General features: G+C 49.0%; 1 protein-coding gene across 2 annotated transcripts; it reads right to left on the bottom strand.

The window, feature by feature from the left end:
• On the bottom strand, positions 1-19,342 carry TBATA (thymus, brain and testes associated). Of its 2 annotated transcripts, none has more exons than XM_051982526.1 (10): positions 19,245-19,342; positions 18,293-18,348; positions 14,833-15,062; positions 12,201-12,365; positions 9,686-9,777; positions 7,973-8,134; positions 6,007-6,088; positions 4,737-4,902; positions 2,655-2,698; positions 1-212 (listed from the first exon to the last, which is right to left on the bottom strand). In XM_051982526.1, the coding sequence occupies exons 1-10, from the start codon at positions 19,266-19,268 to the stop codon at positions 145-147; spliced, it is 1,089 nt and encodes a 362-aa protein (XP_051838486.1). In that variant the 5' UTR covers positions 19,269-19,342; the 3' UTR covers positions 1-144. The 2 variants fall into 2 exon arrangements, with proteins under 2 accessions (XP_051838486.1, XP_051838485.1); XM_051982525.1 differs by lacking the exon at positions 19,245-19,342 and adding an exon at positions 19,003-19,226.
• Positions 19,343-19,587: the final 245 nt, after the last annotated feature.

Here is a 19,587-nt window from a genome sequence, read left to right as displayed (position 1 = left end):
TTATCTTCGTAATCCAAAGACAACGTATTTTATTTGACAGACTGTACCAAGCAGTCACGCAGATGACCGTCAGTCAGGAGACCCCCGAGCTCCCAGCATCAGGCGTCCTGTGCAGACAGAGGCAAAACCTTCAAGGACTCATTATTACATTTTCTTCTTTCTCTCCTCCGGAATGTTGCCCAGCTGTAGAACCTCAGCATTGCCGATGCACTCTGGGGAAGAGAGAAAGGAGTCCGGGAGCGGAAGGGAAAGAAAGGAAGGAGAAAGCAGCAGGAGGAATCCGCCCAATGCCCCCAACCCAAATGCTGTTGTGGAGACGGAGACCAGCTCTGGGTGGGACCAAGGCAAGAGTGCCCTGCTTGGAGTCAGAGGGGCTGATCTTGGCTCTGCAGCTTACTCCCTATGGGACTGTGGCCAAGTAGCTTCCTTTCTCCATTCCCCGGTTAAGGAAATGACATAAAGGGTTGGATCAGGCCCCTTCTAGACCTTCATCCTGGGATGGGGGGAGGCTACCTGGGTTCTCATTCTATTGTGAATGGTTGCTCTCCATGCTGGACCTCTGCCTGATTGAGAAACTTCTTTCCCATGATGCTTTGGCACACTTACATGGTTACCATGCTGGTCAAAAGCCTGTTCTGGCAGCCATGGTCAGGCCAGGAGTTTGGCCTGATTCATCCAAGCTTAGAAGGGGAGTGAGACCCACAACGAGCCACAGAGAACTCCAAGCTAGATGACCCCCCTTCTTGCCAAAAGCATCAGTCCCTCCCTTTGTCAACCAACCAGCATAATTAATTTATTAATAATCATCAAATATTCATTCATTTACAAGTAATTAATTCAGTAATTATTAATTAGCCAGCAATTAATTAATTGCCTACTATGTGCTAGGGCACTGTGCTATGCCTTTGAGCTGATTCATTTATCTTCTCAGGGAGACAGGAGCTCAAGCCAGCCCACCTCTGGACTCTTAAGTCCAGTTCTTGGTGCCACATTGTAGATTGGACCTAGACAAACCTCATTGGTAACTAAGCTTTGGTGGAAAGATAGGTCATAGTTTAAAATATTTATTAAGCACTTATTATGTGCATACAATTTTTTCTTCTTGTTCATTCTTAAAAGTCATGCTGCAGGGGCAGCTGAGTGGCGCAGTGGATAGAGCCCCAGCCCTGAAGTCAGAAGGACCTAAGTTCAAATGTGGTCTCAGACACTTAACCCTTCCTGGCTGTGTGATCCTGGGCAAGTCACTTAACTCTAATTACCTCAGCAAAAAAAAAAAAGTCATGCTGTGTATAAGTGAGAGAACCTAAGAAAGTTAGCTAAGTATTTGAAGCACCATTCAAGGCTTGTCCCTTGCCCAAGAAGATAGAGAGCTTCCCGATAATACAGATCTTCAAGAATAAGTGGGTAGTCACTTGTTGGGGATGGTGTAGAGAGGATTCCTATTGTGGCATGGTTGGGCTCCATGAAGTCCCTCCTGAGGTGCTCCCACCCTCAACTAAGTGGGGTTGGGGTGAAGGACACTCCTTTGCTCCCCCCACCATGTATTCAGATGGTCATAGTGAAAATTACAAGATCTGGGGTGGATTGTCTGTCCTTCTGAATCTGAAGAGGGGCGATTGGCCAGGGCAGGGCAGGACAGGCAGAAGAGTTTCCACAGCTTACACCCACAACCCTGAACCTGTTCATTTTGAAAACACATGATTCGCCATTTTAAAGCTTTACGTCCTATCTCCCTACCAAGATTATGAATTTCTGGATGGAGGAGCCGTCTCTTCTCTCGAATGGCTAGCTTTTATAGAGAGCTTTAAAGCTGGCAAAGCACTGTACAAATGACACCGCATTGGATCCTCACAACCACCGTGGGAGGTAGATGCTATTATTATCCCCATTTTACAGATGAAGAAACTGAGACACAGGGCAATGATGTCACTTGCCCAGGGGCACACACCTAGTTAATGTCTGAAGCAGTATTAACCCTGGTTGCAAATCTGGCACTATCCTCTCTCTATTAGCTGCCTTGGATACTAGGTGACCTTTCCCTCCCTAAATCTTAAGTTTCCTCATCTTTTAAAAAAATCACCCCCCAAAACAAACAAAAAATCCCAACATGTCAACTTTGGTACCTATATCTCATAGGATTATTATGGGAATTAAAGAAAATTAATATATATATATATATTGAAAAGTGTATATATACATATATTTTGAAAAATGTCTCTATATTTTTTTGAGAAGTTTAAAGTGATGCCCCAATGAGGCACACTAAGGGCTCAAGGCAATTTCACAGGATTTGAGCCCAAATGGCTATGGGACTGAGGCCAGGAGAGGCTCAGTGACTTTCCCAGCATCCCCTAGGGAATAAGCTAGCATTTGATTTTGGCACTGTTTAGTCACTATTTTGTGACTCCAGGGGGAGGACGTGGTGGTATACTGGAACTGGTGAGGGAAGCTCTGGTTTGGGGCCAAACTGACCCCTTCTTGCAGACACTGACCCCTCTGGACAGAGTGAGTAGAGAGTCTGAACTTTGGCTTAGGAATGTAAAGCAGTAGATTGAGAAAATTCCTGGCGTGGACAAGGTCTTGTTACCCCTGTTTCCATAACCACAGAACACAGAAACTTGAATCTTTAGAATTTTGAGTGGAATATATTTTACCTGGCTTTTCATGGGATTCTCCCTTTGTTTTCGGTCTGTTTTGACTAAAACCAAACATAGAGAAGTTTGTTATTGACATTTAATCAGTTGGACATAAAAAAGGAGTATGTGTATGTGTGTATTGGAGAAGGAATGTGTGTCTGTATGTGTATGTGTGTATTGGAGAAGGAATATGTGTGTGTGTGTGTGTGTATGTGTTGGGGGCATTTAAGCTGGACCACGGAAACTCCCATTCCCAGTGTTTTGGTGGCCCAGCTTCTCCCTTTCAGGAGAAGTTGCAGAAGCTAAAAGAGGGCAAAACTAGCATGGTCACTGTAGATTATTTTTAGGACTGCCCAGATTTACTATTATTATAATTTTAATTAATAATAATCGTCCTCATCATTTGGCAAGATTGATTCCGAGAAATTTGGAGGCTGATGGTAAAATGGAGCAGAGGCAGACAGCTCTAAGGTCCCTCAGCTGGAGAAAGGCTAGTCCCCAGATTCCCAGGAATTAGCAGGGGCCTGAGTGGTCAACTAGTCTCTATACCTGACCAAGAATCCCCTCTGATCTTCCTGACAAGTGATCCTCCAGTTTTTGCCTGAAGACCTTCCTTAAGAAGGTCATCATTCACTTCTTCCTGTGGCAGCCTATTTTACTTTTGACAAATTTCATCATTAGAAAGTTTTTCCTTACATTAAAACCAAACAAGCTACTTTTGAAACTTTGCTCTTTTATCCAGGAGAAATTCTAAGACTTGGGCAGGGATAGCAATTTGACAATGTTATGTCAATGATATTACAATGAAAATAATAAGTGAAAGTACTGATAGGACCCTTTAGATCTCTGGGTGAGTGATATCTGGAGAGGAATGGGAGAAGAATACTGGCTCTCAAAGTTATAGGCATAGGACAGAGTCATAATTGGAGAGGATAACTAGGGCTCTGTTCCAGGTTATTAGTCTTCCAGGATATGGAGACAGTCTTCTTATCTTTTCCTATTTTATCACTTCCTGGTTTGTGTGTGTGTGTGTGTGTGTGTGTGTACACAGGTGCATGTATGGGAGACTAAGCACCCTAAGGTGTCACCCTACCCTCCCTGTGTGACCATAACTTCCATTCCATTGTGAGTGTGTTGGACCAGGGATATGGTCACAGAGATGGGAGGGAGACTTTCTTCTGTGTCCTTCGTTCTAGGAGTTGGCTACACCCAACTCTGTTATAGATACCAGAATTCTAATGATGACTCTGGGATGGAAGATGTTAAAAATATGACTCAGGGAAGATGAAAGTCTCTATTTTTTGGAGAATGGGAATGTTAACTTGTTCTCCAAACTTACAGGAAATTTATATACCACTGTTAAGATTTGTGAAGGACTTTATACACATCCCTTCCTGTGAGCTCACAACAACTTGCTGGGGTGGACATTATTATTAAGCCTGTCTGATAGATGGGGAGGCTCAGAGATGTTCAGGGAATTGAGCATAAACATACATCTAGTGAATGTCAGAGACAAGATTTGAAGTCGGGTCTTCCTCAGCAACCAGTTATAATTATGTGGGCAAGTGAAACATTGAGATAAATGCTGCTCAGTTCAGATGCCTTGCTCTGTTTGAAGACCAAACAGAGGATATTCCAAAGGGCATTCCTTCTCAGGAATCAATCATTTGACTGGACAGACTTTGAGGTCCCTTTCAACCTGGATCCCAGGAAGGACTTGCTTTAGAATTCTGCCTCTTCCTTTTATTCTCATTGATCTCGGACAAAGCCCTTCTGGATCTCAGTTGCCTTCTCTGTGAAATGAGGGTCTAGACTTGGATTCTTTAAGCATCTGCTTTGCCCACTTTGCGGGGGGGGTGGTAACCTAAGGGAAGGGAATGTCCTCCAGGGTGCGAAATGGGTAAAAGAAGCCTGGGAGATTGCAGGTGAGGCGTCTGCCCTGATAAGCTGGGCCACCTTGGAAGGGTTTTCCCATCTATGGGCTTTGGTTAGATGAAAGTCATTGGACTGGATGAATTCTAAGGTCTCCCTGATGAGGATTTTTGATGAGCTGATGGCACCATGGGGCCTCTGTCCAGCTAGACCCCAGGTTTGGCTCACCTTTGCTTCATATTCTTAAGTGGTATCAGGCATTGGCTGATGGAGGCTGGGCTGTTGGGTTTGTTGGACCAAGTTGTGATGATCCTCTCCTCGGGCAAGGATATCAGGGGCTCAGGGATCAGATTGGCCACAGCGGTCTGCAGGAGGCCCAGGACTAGGTCCTTTTCTGCAAAGAGAGAGGCGGCAGTGGGAAAGGTATGTGTATTTGTGTGCCCAACTGTCACCAGGTTCCCCTATCCTGCCTCCCTGACCCTTTGAACCCATCTGGACAAATGCTCAAGACCTAGCAGGAGAGTTCACCTTTCTCAGCAGCCCATCTCTGACATGGGAGCATTTGGGGCTGGACTGAGAGAGAAAGCTTCTTTTTCTTCCTTGTGTTGGCTTTGTAGCAGATCCCTTCTTCCCCTATCCTCCTCTCTCTCCCCGCCCTGCCCCTCCAAGGCTGTAGGCAGCCAGAGCACTAGTTTATAACTTTTCATGCCCACTCTGTCTAGCGTTCACCACCCATGATCCCTCCATCTCCATAGCTGACTACACTTTGGATGTCTCCATCCCTCAGCATGTACATGTATCCTTCAAGGCTCACTTTAAGTGCTGCCTCATATGTCTCCAGTGCTTTGAGAATGACCAGATTTGTCTTTTTTTGCCTGGGATCTGGGATTTTTTTTTGACACTGGACCTTTGCTTTAATGTAGGAAACTCTCCCTACCAATGCAAACTGACCCAGTACCCACTGTATCTCAGTGTTCCCTGGGAGTGGGGGTGGGGGGCTCTGAGAAGCTGAAGGAGGCTTGTCTAGGGTTACACAATCCATCAATCAGGATTTGGATCCAACTCTTCCTGACTTCAAGGAAGGTTCTCTATATTACAATGCACATAGTAGGTATTTAATAAATGCTTGTCTAATGGGATTGAATCAAACCAATATGTGTGTACATGACCTTGCACTGAAAGACTTGAATGTCTTTCAGGAGTGAATGCCCTGTATTTTCCCAAGGCTCTTTGAAGTCTCTTCTCCCATGACAGTCCAGGGCTCTACAAGTACCATCCCCTTGCTCCATGAGGGTCTGATGGGAGGACCATGAGGAAAAGAAAGGGACCCATACTTGGCCAAAAATCTGGGCTCTGCCCAAGACCTCCACACACATAGAACCTCAGGGTTTCAGCCCCTTAGAGTGGAGGCTTCTAGGAGTCTTAAATCTTATGGGCTGGAAAGGACTTTTGAGACCTGTTGACCCCATGTGTCCCCCCTCACCCTATAGGCTCTCACCCCGGGGGCTAGCTGAGACAAGCCAGCACTGGATGGCGGTCAGAGAGTCTGTCTGTAGGATCTGACACAGCAGTTCCAGGATCTGTTGGCAGAAGAGTCCGGTGGGTAGGTCAGTATGATTGAACCCATGAGCGTACTTGATCATGGGGTTCAGAGCTCAGAGCTATAGTTGGGTATTCTCCATGAGCCGCCCCTCCCCTGCCTGCCATCCCATCTCCAGGAACATTTTGGTGCCTATTTACCCTGAGTATTAGAGGCATTCATGGCCTTTCTGTTCCCTTTTAGGCAGCCCTGACTGATATTACAGTTTTTAGAACTGGACGACTATACCTGAATATATGTGGATCTTAATGAGCAAATGGTAGTCAGATAGTGCTGTGTGAGTGAGTAAGGGAAACTCTTGCTCAGCCTTCTCATCCCGGAGAAGGGAGAACTGTTTAGGGTTCACATGCTTAAGTTACTGTTTTAGCTCCCTACATTCTCAGGGCATCTCCATTTCTTTTTTTATAATAGCTTTTTATTTTCAGAATACATGCAAAGATAGTTTTCCACAAAGGGTGACTCCATTTCTATCCCCTTTCGTGGCATGGGACTGACCTCCTAGACCAAGGGTCCTCAAACTTTTTAAATAGAGGGCCAGTTCACTGTCCCTCAGACTGTCGGAGGGCTGGACTATAGTAAAAACAAAAACTTTGTTTTGTGGGCCTTTAAATAAAGAAACTTCATAGCCCTGGGGGAGAGGGATAAACATCTTCAGCTGCCGCATCTGGCCTGCGGGCTGTAGTTTGAGGACCCCTGTCCTAGACAGTCCTCTAGGGCTGTTCTTTATGTAGGCTGCACCCCACCTCAAAGTCTCACTTTCATTTTAAGGTAGAAAGAGGAGTTCAACCTCTCCTAGCCACCAGACGATAGCCCCAGACTTGGGGCCTCAGGTAGAACAAATCTCCAATTCAGAATCCTTGGTACAAGGTTGATTGTTGAGGGGGCAAGTCCAAAGTCTATATCTCAGAGTTAAGTTCTGTTCAGACATAGCAATGGTTCTATTTTTCTCAGTAAAATCACGAGCTAGAACAAAGGCGATTTTGGGAACTCACCCCTTCCCCAGCTCTGAACTTCTCTCCATCAAAACTTACTCATTTGCTTCCCTCTCTCCTTAGGGCCCTGCTCTGAGAGTGAGCTAAAAGACTAATTTGTGTTGGGAAATAAATGTCTAATGCCTTCTAGGGAAGTATTCACATTCAGTCGGGCCTTCTACGCTTCATGCTCTCAAGTGAGTGAGGATCCAGGGGACCCCAGAGACTGGTGACTTCAGGGTGAATCACCCAGAGCAGACAATGATCAGGATGTGGAATGTTTGGGAATTCAAGGGATTAAGGATTAAGGATTTTGGCTGGTCAGGACATCCCTTGCATGAAGATAACAAGAATAATAATAGCCGACTATATTGCGCTTTAATGTTTACAAAGAACTTTGAAAATATTTTCTCATTTGATCCTTGGGAGAAGTTGGTGCTATTATTGCCCCCATTTTATAGGTGATAAAACTGAGGCTGAAAGAGATGACTGATTTGTCCAAAAATTGAACTCAGGGCTTCATTAGTCCAAGACCAACACCATTTATTATGTGCTATTAAACCAACAAGAGACCTCAGTTTCTCAAATGTAACTCCCTATTATTATTCACCATTCATATTTCATTCTTTTGGTTTCAAGTCTATTTCTTCCCCTTCCCTCTTTTTGGGACCCTCAGGAAGCTGTTATTGCCCAGGCCCTCATCAGAGCTGGATTAACACAAGGCTGAGAACAAGGTTGGGACACAGGAGCGTCCCTTTTAATGAAGGCTAGCCCTCCTTGGGACAAATGCACAGCTCCGCTTAACGACCTTCCGTCTAGTGGATAAGGATCGGGCTTGTTGGAAAGGGCTGGCGCGGGCCTTCCTGGCCACTTTCTCCCCATCTCTGACTCACCAGCAGTTCTTGATCCTGCAGAACAGGTATCACATCCTCTTTGCTCGAATAGTAGCCCCTGTGGGCGGTCCGGGGGCCCCGGCTCGTCATGCTCCGGAGGTAGCCTGGGATTAGCCTCCCCGTCTCTGGAGAGTACTGGGCCAACCTCTCTGTCTCTTCCTCCTGACAGAATGGCTGATGGTCAGTTCTGGAAGGAACCTCAGCTCCCAACCAGGCCAAGAAAAGGAGGATTTGGGGCCAGAGGAGGGAAAGAACTTGGCCCAAATCACCCAGCTGGTGCCAAAGCTGGGACTCTTCTGGAGGAGGCTCCAAGAGTCAGGGCAGAAAAGCAGAGATAGGTGAGGGGATTCTCCTCATTCTTTACCCAACAGCCATGTAAGCATTTGGGGGGCATCGAGCATCAAACCTCTCCAGCCTGAAGTGTCTCTCTGCTTCATCTCAACTGGTTCCAATCCTACCCACCTCTACAGGGCCCATCGGAAGACCCTCCCGACCTCCCCCTCTTCGGCTCCCTTTGCAACCTCAGCCACACAGCTTTGAACAAATATCTATGAAGTGCCTACTGTGGGCAAGACTTACAGTGTCATCCCCCACTGTTTCTATCTTTTCTCTCCAAAGTGAAACTTTTAAGTTTCTTGAGAGTGGAGACTTGGGGGGTCTCATGGGAAGAGGGGGGATTTGGAATTGGATCCCAATTTTAAATACTCATGTGAACTTGAGCAAGGCTCTAAATCACTGGTTCTTTGACAAAAAGAAGCTGAATGAACTTGGGCTCCAGGGAAGGCTCAGGTTATAAAAGGTATAGGGATAGGGTGGCCTTGCTCTGACCTTGAGAACCCTGCTTCCAGTGATCTCCCCTGGGCAGCAGCTCTGGCCAGTCCAGAGAGAAGGCAGCAATGGTTCCCTCTTACAAAAAGGTCATTAGTAGCATGTTTGCTTAACAGGAGAGAAGTGGTCTTAGGGCCTTTGAAGACCTCAATTCAAGGTCCATTTCTCATCCTATTTAGATTCTTGACTCTAAACAAGTACACTTTCCTCTCTGGAAACTTATTTTTCTATAGAATTAGAGAATTGGGTGATCCCTTGGGTACCTGTGTAATTTTTATAATTATTTCCTCCACACAAATGGAGAAACTGATGCTCATAAAAGCTAAAGACCCTCATAAAGGGTCGGGGGTTGGAGAGTTATACAGCTAATGAACAGAGGAGCGAGGATCTGGATTCACAACTTTTGATGGCTAGTTTAGTTCAGTTAAGAAGAGGCCAATTCTAAAATCACTCTACTGATGGTCTTAATTTTAAGATGGCATCTGGAGTGGCTGTGGGGAAGCTGGGATATCCAGGGGCCAATGTCCTCTTTTCCTCTGACCCTAAACTGCTTCTTACACCCCTTCTCTCTAGCCTTGTCCCACCTCCCTTCTCCCAAACCATGTCTTCAGCTACTCCCCTCTACCCAGCTCTGGTCTTCCTGCCCTTCTTTCCCCCCAACTCTTTTCTCACCTTTCGCTATCTTCCCTTTTCCTCTCCTCCTTCCCCTTCCCAGCTGTAATTTCCTCCCTCCCCAGCTCAATTCTCCCTCCTCTCCCCAAATCTCTTCTCCCTTCCCTCCCTGTCCCCCGTTCTTTTCTCACCTCCTTCCCCTATCTTTTCCCACTCTCCCTCCCTCTACCCATCTGTTATCCATCCCTTCGCTCTGTCTCATTTCTCACTCACCTTCTTCTTCTTTATCTCTGCTTCCTTGGTGAAGGTAGCCACCTTGGAGGCCAGATCCTTTAGCTCCTCTCTCCAGGCATTTGACAATGAGCCTGAGTGAAGAGGCAAGGGTAGGGGACAAAGAGTGGGAGTGCTAGGAGGAGAATTTCCTAACCGAAAACCTGTCAGGATTTCTCCTTCCTGTCATTCTTCCCTTCCATCATCCTCAAGCTTCTCAGGCTGGGAAATAATTTCATGGAGAACTCACACATGACAAGTGTTCACAAGGTGGTCAGAAAAAGTCATACAAGGACACTCTCAAGATCTCTATTAAGAACTGTAGAATCGATTGTATGACATAGGAGACACTGGCACAGGACCGCCCAGAAGGTGCTATGCTCTACGAGCAAAGCAGAACTCAGCTCAGAAGAAGCGTGAGTTATGAAAAGTTAGAGAAGCCACGCCAAATGTTCACAGGGAGCATTTGTGTCCAACCTGTGGCAGAACATTAAAAGCTCATATTGATCTGATCAGTCATAGCTGGATAGACTGTAACTTGACTCTAATATAGTGATGTCATTTTGGTTCTCTTTGAGAACAAAGGACAACAACCAATCAAGATTTTAGTGGGAACTTAAAGGAAGCCAGGGAAACCAGTAGGTAGAGATGAGGGAGACCATTCCCTGGCATGAGAGACAGCCAGAAAAAATGCCCAGAGCCAAGAGATGTAGTGTCTAGCTTGAGAAACAGCAAAGAGATCAGTGTCATTGGGTCAAAAAAGGCATATTATATTTAACACATATGGGTCTACCTGCCATATAAGGGAGGGGGTGGGGGAAGGAGGGGAAAAGTTGGAACAGAAGTGTTTGCAAGGGTCAATGTTGAGAAATGACCCATGTATATTGTCTGCATATAAAAAGCTATAATAAAAAATATATATTAAAAAGTACATGTTGGAGAATAAGGTATAAGAATAAGAAATAAGGAGACTTGAAAGGTAAAGGATAGATTATGAAGGACCTTGAACACAAAAGAGAATTTTCAATTTGCTTCTGGAAATAATAGGGAGCCACTGGAGTTTATTGAGTAGGAGAATGACATGGTTGGATCTTTGTCTCAGACTGGCTGCATGGAGGGTGTTTTGGAGTAGGGGGAGACTTGTATCAGCTGGACCTACCAAAAGGCTGGAAGTGGTGAAGACTTACACTCGAGGTGGGGTAGAATCAGGAAAGAAGAAGAAACATTCACGAGGTGGGGGTAGAATCAGGAAAGAAGAAGAAACATTCAATAAACTTTACAAAAATTGACAGGCCTTTGGCAAAAGATTGGATATGGGTGGGCTGAAGTAAAGAGTGGTTCTCCAACCCCCTGCTTCTACCAATGACCGAAAGGGGATGAGTGAAAATGTACCCAACACTGGGAAGGGTGGCCAGGGAAGCTGTGTGATTGCTCGAAGAGGAAAGAAGAGGGAAAGAAAAAGATTTAAGATAAAGGAGTTTGTTGCCTATGGATGGGCATTCTAGAGGGCACAGTGTAAAAGGAAGGAGGGTTTGGTTGGAATTTTGGGATAGGAAAGTTAAGGTGAAATGGGAATAAGCAATCCGGTGGTGGGGGATAGGGAATGGGGCTTCAATGATGACTTACAGGGTTCAGAACCATTGGGACGTTGATATCCGTGCTGTTGTCTCATACTTTAATCTCTCTGGGTCTCACTAGTCTAATCTCTTCAATAAAGGGGTTGGACTACAGGTCCAGGTCCGTTCTAGTTCTAGAGATATGATCCCATGCTTCATGTACCTCTTAGTCACTCTTCTTCCCTCTCCCCCATGTTCAGAACCTGCCTCACCGTGTTTTTCACCCCAACTCCTTCACCTCTGTGCACCCATTATTCCCAGTTCCTCAGACCCTTCAGCTTTTCTTTCACCATACTGGGATTAGTTATACCTTAGACCTATATGCTGGCCCCTGTCCCCACCCCCAACTTCAGTGAAATTTCCCCTGGCATCAGAATATCCAGTTATGGCTCTGCTAGGAAAAAACTTTTCACTGGAGGTCAACACTTCCTTCCTTTCCTTCCCGTCCCATCCATGCTTTAAAAGTAAGGATAGGAGACAAGAAGTTAGGTATATCCTATCTCTTTCTTTTTTTTATCCCAACCAACTTTCTCTCCCCTTCTTTTAAGGAGAAAGGCAGAAAAAGACCAGATCTTTATGTCTTAAAGAGAGGTAATTCTGAGAGACTGAGAAAGAGGGATGAAGGGAACTGTTTTGAGAATCTTGGGTTTGTAGATTCTTAGGAACAGATTTTTTTTGGGGGGAAGGATGGCATATGGGAAATGGAGAAATCCTGGATCTCCCCTCTAACCCCAATTATACAACTTCTCAGGTCTTATCTTGTAATCTGACCTCTTCCATCTGTCCTTTCCCTCCTCCGTGAGGTGAAATGGGAAAAGGAAGACCCATTGCAAATCCTAAATCTGGGCAAGAAGACGACTTCTTGGATGGGGATGTCTTTGAAGGGGTGTCATTGTACCTACACAGGTTTAAGCGGGGTTCCACAAGGGACTGCGGATCTCCGATGGGTATCTGTACTTGGGGTACTCCTACCATGCCGAAGGACAAACTGGGGATGGGTCCGGGTGGAGGCAGTGGGGTGTGAGTCCTGATGTCTCTTACAGCACAAATGGGATTCCCAGAAATATCTGTCAACGAGAAGGGAGATGAACCTCAACTGGAGAGAAGTAGTCATTCATTCATTCACAAACCTGTGATTTCAATGGTATAAAGAACACCTAGTAAAGATATTAACTTTACCAATGGGTGTTGGTACCTTCTCTGAAGTTTATGGTCCTAGAGAATTGCCTAAAGCACTGAAAAACTAGGTGACTTGACCAGAATCACACAGCCAGTCACAACCAGTCTGCGTGAGAGACAGGACTTGAATGGAGTTCTTCCTGGCTCCAGGTCGGCTCTCCATGCAACTACCTCCCATTCCTTCTCAGGCTTGCCAAACGAGGTTTGGTTTATTCATTCCCTTATTGGATGTTTATTTATTCAGCTAAGTAAGATTTGTTAAGCGCCTACTAAGTGACATAGATATGGAGATCCATAGATGAAAATGAAAATGTCACGGGTTGTCATGAAGATGAAAGTGTCATGGCTACCAAGTATCCTAGCAACCCAGTCCAACCTCAGTCATTTTACAGGAGCCAAGATTTCATCCCTGAGAGGTTGGCCAAGTGGACTGCCCAAGGTCACGTAGCGCTAGTAAATGAATGAAAAATGCACTTACTAAGCCAAGGGAAGGTCTGGATATACAAATGGAAAAGGGAGAAAATCCTTAGTTAGGGATTACATTCAAACAGGAAGGGAAATGAGTATCAGTAAGCATCAGAGGCTGTCTGGATCTCTCCTTTGTCCAATCAATCAACAAGGGGGAGACCTGGGGCGGGAGATAGGACAGCTGTCATTAAGTATTTAAAGGGCTGCCATTTTTAAAGTTAGATTCACGGGCATAGAACACAGCCTGTGGGGGAGGACAGATGTATGGCTACATAGAAGGGTGATGAGGAATCAGGCTTCTCCCTTCGAGGACCCTGGCGTCAAACAGACCAGTTCTGGGCCAGACGCCAGAAGAGGTGAGCCCCTTTCTCGGATTCATGGCCCAGCCCCGCCATCGCTCCAGGAAAATCTCTTATTGTGCTCATCCCATAGCTTGCGTTTCGGGGCTTTTCTTGAAAAGGGGGTCCCTGGCTCTCAAGGATTAACTAATTTGGGTCTTACAGAGCCCACGAGAAACCGTGGACAAAAGCAGAAACAGTCCAAGAAATAATCCATCAATCCCTCCCTCAGTCCTCCCTCCTTCCTGAACGGAGCCTGAGGTTGCTATGGAGTTAACCCCAAGATTTCAGTCAATTGTCTTTCTCCCAGAGTTCTTTTTAAGTATCCCCAGCGACAGCCTAAGGTTTAGAATTTCCTCTTCAGAGCAATGGACCTGACTCTCTGTCTCCACCTGGTGGCAGTCTGTGCGAATGTCAGGGACGATCATTGAGGGGAGGGATGGGGGGAGATTGGCTCTATTCTCTTGTAGCTCTGGAGCTGTGACCTCTAGGGATGATGGGACGGAGACTGGGGGAGCTCCAGTACAGGGAGTCTCTTCCTCTGAGAATACACCCTGAACGCCAAAGGCCAATGAAATCCCACGTCCAGTCTTCCAGATTTAAAAGGCCATTTTTAAGATACTTTCTGAAGAGCATCATTTTCACATTTGGATGCAGAAAGGCGGAGGAGCATCCGAGGTCCCTTCTAGCCCGGAAAAAACCTCCTTGAACGTTATTAATAAATAAAAGCTGGCATTTACATAGAGATTTGAGGTTTATCTAGTATTTGACAGCCACTAGCTCATGGGATTCTCACGGTTCTTAGAGGTGAGCAGTAAAAGGATTGGTAGCTCCATTTTACAAGTGGGGAAATTGAGGCACAGAGCAGTTGGAAAATAAAAACCTTATTCTCATTCAGGCAGGATTGTGGGTCTAAGTCAATGGAGTCCTGTCTGACCTAGGAGTCAGGATTTTTGTCTCCTGTTCCCAATTCCCCGTCCTTTCTTTCAGCTTTCTAAGCCTTACATTTCCCATATTGAATTTTAAAAATGGAGGTGAATCTAATGGATGGAGGAGCATGCTTGGGATGTGAAGAGCGGTCCAACTTTTGGGTTTCTCCTTGATAGAGATTTGGGGGGAGGAGGGAAGGGGAGGCAGCAGTTAGGGCCTGATTCTGCCTGGTTGCCTGAATTTCTGGGGCCCTCCTACTGGCTCTGCTTCTAGGCAAGTAGGTAGCGCAGTGCGTAGAATGCTTGGACCTGAAGTCAGGAAGATCGAGTTCAAATCCTGCCTCAGACACTGACTGTGTGATTCTAGTCAAACCGCAGCCTCTGCCTCAGTTTCCTTATCTGTAAAATGGGGATGATAATGACATCTATCTCCCTGGGTCGTTGAGAGGATAACACACTTGTAAAGTACTTTGTCAAATTTAAAGAGCTAGGTGAATGTTTTCACGGCTATTTCCAGTTTGAGGAGAATTGAACTCCTTCTCGGCCTCCATCCCAGACGCTGACATTCGCTGTCTTTTGTCCTGCTTCTCCTCCCTCCCCAGACCAGCTCCCCCACTTACCCTGGATGTGAGACACTCGACTGGAATGAGGATTGTGTCTGGAGAAGAAGGAGTTGTGGCTGAGGTGGCCAAAGCGGGAGGGACCCTGGGACCAGCACCGGCTAATCTTGGGGACTTGCTGGAGGCTGATCTCAGCCTTCTTGGGAGTCAGTGTGCTTTCCTTCGATCTGCATGAGCTCTGGCTCCTAGACTTTTTAACCAAGTCCTTTTTCGACGTGCTGGTCTTGGCCCTGAGACGGGACGAGAGGCAGAGGGAGGCGGTTCACTCACCCCGCCTGCACCCCCAAAATGGGGACTCGGGTTCCCAGGCTGCCAGAGAAAGCGGATTCATTCCCTCTTTCCCCCTAAAATGGGGACTCGGGCTCCCAGGCTGCCAGGGAAAATCCCCCCATCTTGCCTGCATCTCCATGACGGGGACTCAGGATCCCGGCCTGCCAGAGCAGGAGGGGCTTTGGAGACCATCTAGTCTGATCTGCCCATTTTACAGATGAGGCTGGGAAAGGTAGGTGAGGATCCTTGCCCAAGGTAGCAAGCCCCAGAGGTGAAATATAGCCCAAGGTTCTCCGCCTCTGGAGCTAGGCGGTCCCTGGTTCACTCCCTCTGCTTCTCCCACATGCCATCAAACAGTGACATAGTGTTAGCTCTGGAGGGGACCTGAGAGCTTTTCTAGTCCCGACCCCATTATTCTCCACAGGGGGAAACTGAGGCCTGGGGTGAGGAAGGGACGTGTCCGGAGTCCCACAGCTAGGAGGCGGCAAAGCTAGGATTCGAACTCAGGTCTCCTGCCTCGAGATTCCAGGTTATTGTCCAAACCCAGAGACCGTCTCCAAACTCCAGAAGGCGAAGGATGTTAACACTCACCTGCTCGTCCAAATGGCCAGGGACAGGGAGGCGGGGGCGATTTAAAGCCGAGATGGGAGGGGCTGGGGTCTTAAGGACCAGAGAAGGGGGACTTCCCACTCTGGAGACTTGGGAGGGGGCGGGGCAGCAAGCAGAAGCCTGGAAGCGTGGGCAGTGCCATCTCCCAGACACAAAGCTGGGCAGGCGCCAGCATCCGCACCCAGCCAGCGGCGGTTCTGCTCCTCTTCCCAGAGGCTCAGAGTCGCTTCCCTGCAGTGACGCTGAGCCTGGGGAGGGGGGGCTCGGGGCATATTAATTACTGCCTTCATCATACAGATGGGGAAACGTTGGGGGGGCAGTAACAGGAGCACAGCTCCGAAGCTGGCAGGAGCACCCCGGGGTCCTTTACACATGAAGGGGAGGCCAGTGAACGGCCCAAGGTCACCCAGGGAACCATGGTCAGGGATTCTGGCGCTTGGGGCAAACTCAGTTGGCCGGGGGTGGGGAGTGATGGGTAGCTATGGGGCAAACGGTGTGCCCTGATGGGGAAGGAGCAGGGTGTGTGTGTGTGTGTGTGTGTGTGTGTGTGTGTGTGTGTGTGTCTGTGTGTGAGTGTGTGTGTGTCTGTGTGTGAGTGTGTGTGTGTCTGTGTGTGTGTGTGTGTATGTGTGTGTCTGTGTGTGTGAGTGCGCGCATGTGTGTGTGTGTGTCTGTGTGTGTCTGTGTGTGAGTGTGTGTGTCTGTGTGTGTCTGTGTGTGCGTGTGTGTGTATGTGTGTGTGTGTGCGCGCACGTGTGTGTGTCTGTGTGTGTGTGTGTGTGTGCGTGTGAGTATGTGTGTGCGCACGTGTGTGTGTCTGTGTGTGTGTCTGTGTCTGTGTGTGTGTCTCTGTGTGTGTGTGAGTCTGTGTGTGTGAGTGTGTGTGTCTCTGTGTGTGTCTGTGTGTGTGTGTGAGTGTCTGTGTGTGTGAGTGTGTGTGTACGCGCATGTGTGTGTGTGTCTGTGTGTGTCTGTGTGTGTGAGTGTCTCTGTGTGTGTGTGAGTGTGTGTGTGTCTGTGTGTGTGTCTCCCTGGTCTAGATGATCTGGGCAGGGCCGTACATCTCGCTGACTGATGGTGGGAAAAGTTTGCGCCCTAGATTTGGGATCCCTCCTCTGTTACTTGTTCCCTCTGCAAGCTCAGTCAAGCCTGCACTTCCCTGGGTCTCGGTTTCCTCATTTGTAAAATGGAGGGCTGGGCCCAGAGGCCCCCAGGGCCTTTCCAGCCCCAGCCCGGGCACCACAGGGCCCAGGCGCCGGAGCCGGCAGCCTGGGGAGCTGGGAGTCGGAGCCCGGAAGCCGACTTGGCCCGAGACCCAGGTGGGAGCCCCCCGCTGGGCTCTGGCCCGAGCAGGCCTCCAAGGCCCTTTAGGCCTCAGGGGTAGCTTCTGGGCCCAGCCCACCTCGGATCCTAAGATGCCCCAAACCTCCTGCCTGGTGGCTGCTCACGGTCTTCCCCAGGCCACCGGCCTCGTCCCCTTTGCTGGCACAATTCCTGCCCGCCTTTGAAAGCCGCCCTCCGCCGCGTCCTTCTCCTGAAGGTTTTGCGGATTGTTCCTTTCTGTCTGCAAGGAGCCCCCTATCCCAGTGGCTTATGCGGGGGCAGCGTGGCTGCGGTGGCGAGAAGGCTGGCCCAGGGACGGCAAGACCCGAGTTCCAGGGCTGCCTCTGAGCCTCCAGCTGAGCTTTTCAGCGATTTCGGACACTCTCAAGCCTAGAAGGTGCCGGGTAGCGGAGATTCCCCAGGAAGTGCTTTCTGCTCATCTAATCCCTTCCTTCGGATTATGGGGCATCAGAGTTATACAGACACAACAGGTCTAAGAAAACCACCCGGGAAGAAGAGAGTTCCTTGGGAGCAGGCGCCGTGGGTCGGGGGCCGGAAGGGACCTTTGAGTCCAACCCCAGGCGGGCCTTTGGATTGTAGAATCATTCATCTCCAGCTGGAAGCAATGCTGGAGGTCCCATTTTACAAATGAGGAAACTGAGGTCCAAAAGTGCTACGCAGGCAGTAGGAGCAGGATTTGAACCCAGCCTGTCTGACCTGAACATAGCCGTCTTTCCTCTGCACTTAGTCTTCTCAGCAGCAAAGTTAGTTGCTAACCTCTTGGCAAAGGGTGGTGGACTGTGGGTGAGGAAAGGGGCATGCATTGTCAGACACGGCCCAGTGGGTCTTTGCTTTGCTTAATTTATTTGTGATGAGAGGGGGGCTTTTTGGAGCGACGGGGGTGATCACTGGGAGGAGAGCACCTAGGACAGCTTTAAAAACTCACCAATATTCAAGAAAGGAGCATGAAGAAGTACCCGATGCACCAGCTCCAGCGGAGGATCAAAGCTTACGTAAAGCCCAATGGCTGCCCTCATCAAGCGCGCGGTCTAGTATCTGAACTTTGTGTCCCCTCCCGCGGTCAGTGCCAGGACCCAGCAGACACTTGTACCTCCAGCTGAACTGACCGAAGCGTTCGCAGCCTTGTCGGTGGATAGTTGTGCCCCATTGAAGACTAGGGAAGGAGCCCTGGCTTCCCTCCCATCCCTCCTTGGCTCCCACTGCCTGCCCTGCTCACTTGTGGTGGGTATGAACTTACTCTGGCGGAGAAGGGTCCTCTATGTCCTTCTTGACTTCTGTAGCCATTTCAGGATTCTAAAACAAGAGCAAGTGGCTTTTGGTAGCGCTGTCTGAATGAGACAGAGACAGGCAGGGGCAGAGCTGGGGCTGGGGAGGCCTCTGGGCAGCAACCTGAAGCTTTATCGACTTCTTGCGGTCTCCCTGAGCCCGGGCTGGGGGGGGGGCTTCAGCAGCCCCTGGAGATGGGCTGCCCACCTTCCCCAGGCAGAGCCAGGGACTTCCCAGGGAAAGCCTCGGGAAGGGACAGGACCTCCTCCACAAAGCCAGGCGGACCCTTGCCCCGCCATCGGGCCAGCCCAGAACCCCTCCCTCCAAGGGCAGCTCCCAGAACCCCTCCCTCCAAATTGGCTCATCCCCTCCCCATTCTCTCCGCAGCCGGTTTCCACACTTGGGAGGGCTCTTGTCCATTCAGCGCCCCCTCCCTGGCTAGGGACCCCGTGGCTGTGCTGGGACATCAGGACAGGGGAGGGGGGCCCCTCCTTCCCCACCCAGCCCCCTGAGGAGGCCATGAGCTCTGAGGTCCGGAGGCAAGGAGGTCCGCGGTTCTTTCTCTCCCTGCACTTCTTCAGTTTCAGACTCCCAGCCTCACCCACCTCTTCCTAACCACCAAACTTGAACCAAAAGGGAGTCCGGGATCTGGAGCCGGAAAGGCTTTCGAGGCTGTCCTACCTCCTTCACTTCATAGATGGTGGGCAGAGAGACCATCCCAAGGCCGCACAGCAGGGCAGCTGAGATTCCGCCCCCAAACCAATCTCGCGTCCTGGCTCTAGTTCATGGCTCCGTCCTGCCCTCTCCCTCCCCTCGCCAGCCCCGCTGCACAGCTCTGCCGCGGCTCCCCCGGGGGCCAGAGGGAGGGGGCGGCCCCCAAGCCTGCTTAGGGCCTCGGTTCTTAGAGCAGATCCCCGACTCACGGCTTGGGCTGTCAGCTCGACCATGTGGGCAAGAATCCCGGGTATAGTTGGGGCTCAGGGAAAACGGAAGTTCCCAGAGTTCTGTGTGGCCAGAGCTATTTGCATTGTTACTTTCCAGGTGGCGGTTGCTAGGTTACCTTCTCCTCTGGAATCCACTCTTCCTCCTCAATCCCTGGGGGGCCTCCTCTGCTCCCCGGCTCATCTTTCCCCGCACCTGGACACCAAGAGTTCCCTCTCTGCTGGGGGTCTTCGGAGTTGTCCCCCCTTCTCGGTTACAACACCAGTGGGAAGGGATCAGAGGCGGGGAGAGACAGGCAGGAGGCCTGGAGGAGGCCGAGATCAG

Source organism: Antechinus flavipes, chromosome 2 (genome assembly GCF_016432865.1).
Source record: "Antechinus flavipes isolate AdamAnt ecotype Samford, QLD, Australia chromosome 2, AdamAnt_v2, whole genome shotgun sequence".
In the NCBI taxonomy this organism is placed as follows: domain Eukaryota; kingdom Metazoa; phylum Chordata; class Mammalia; order Dasyuromorphia; family Dasyuridae; genus Antechinus; species Antechinus flavipes.
This window is presented reverse-complemented; position numbering and strand designations above follow the sequence as displayed.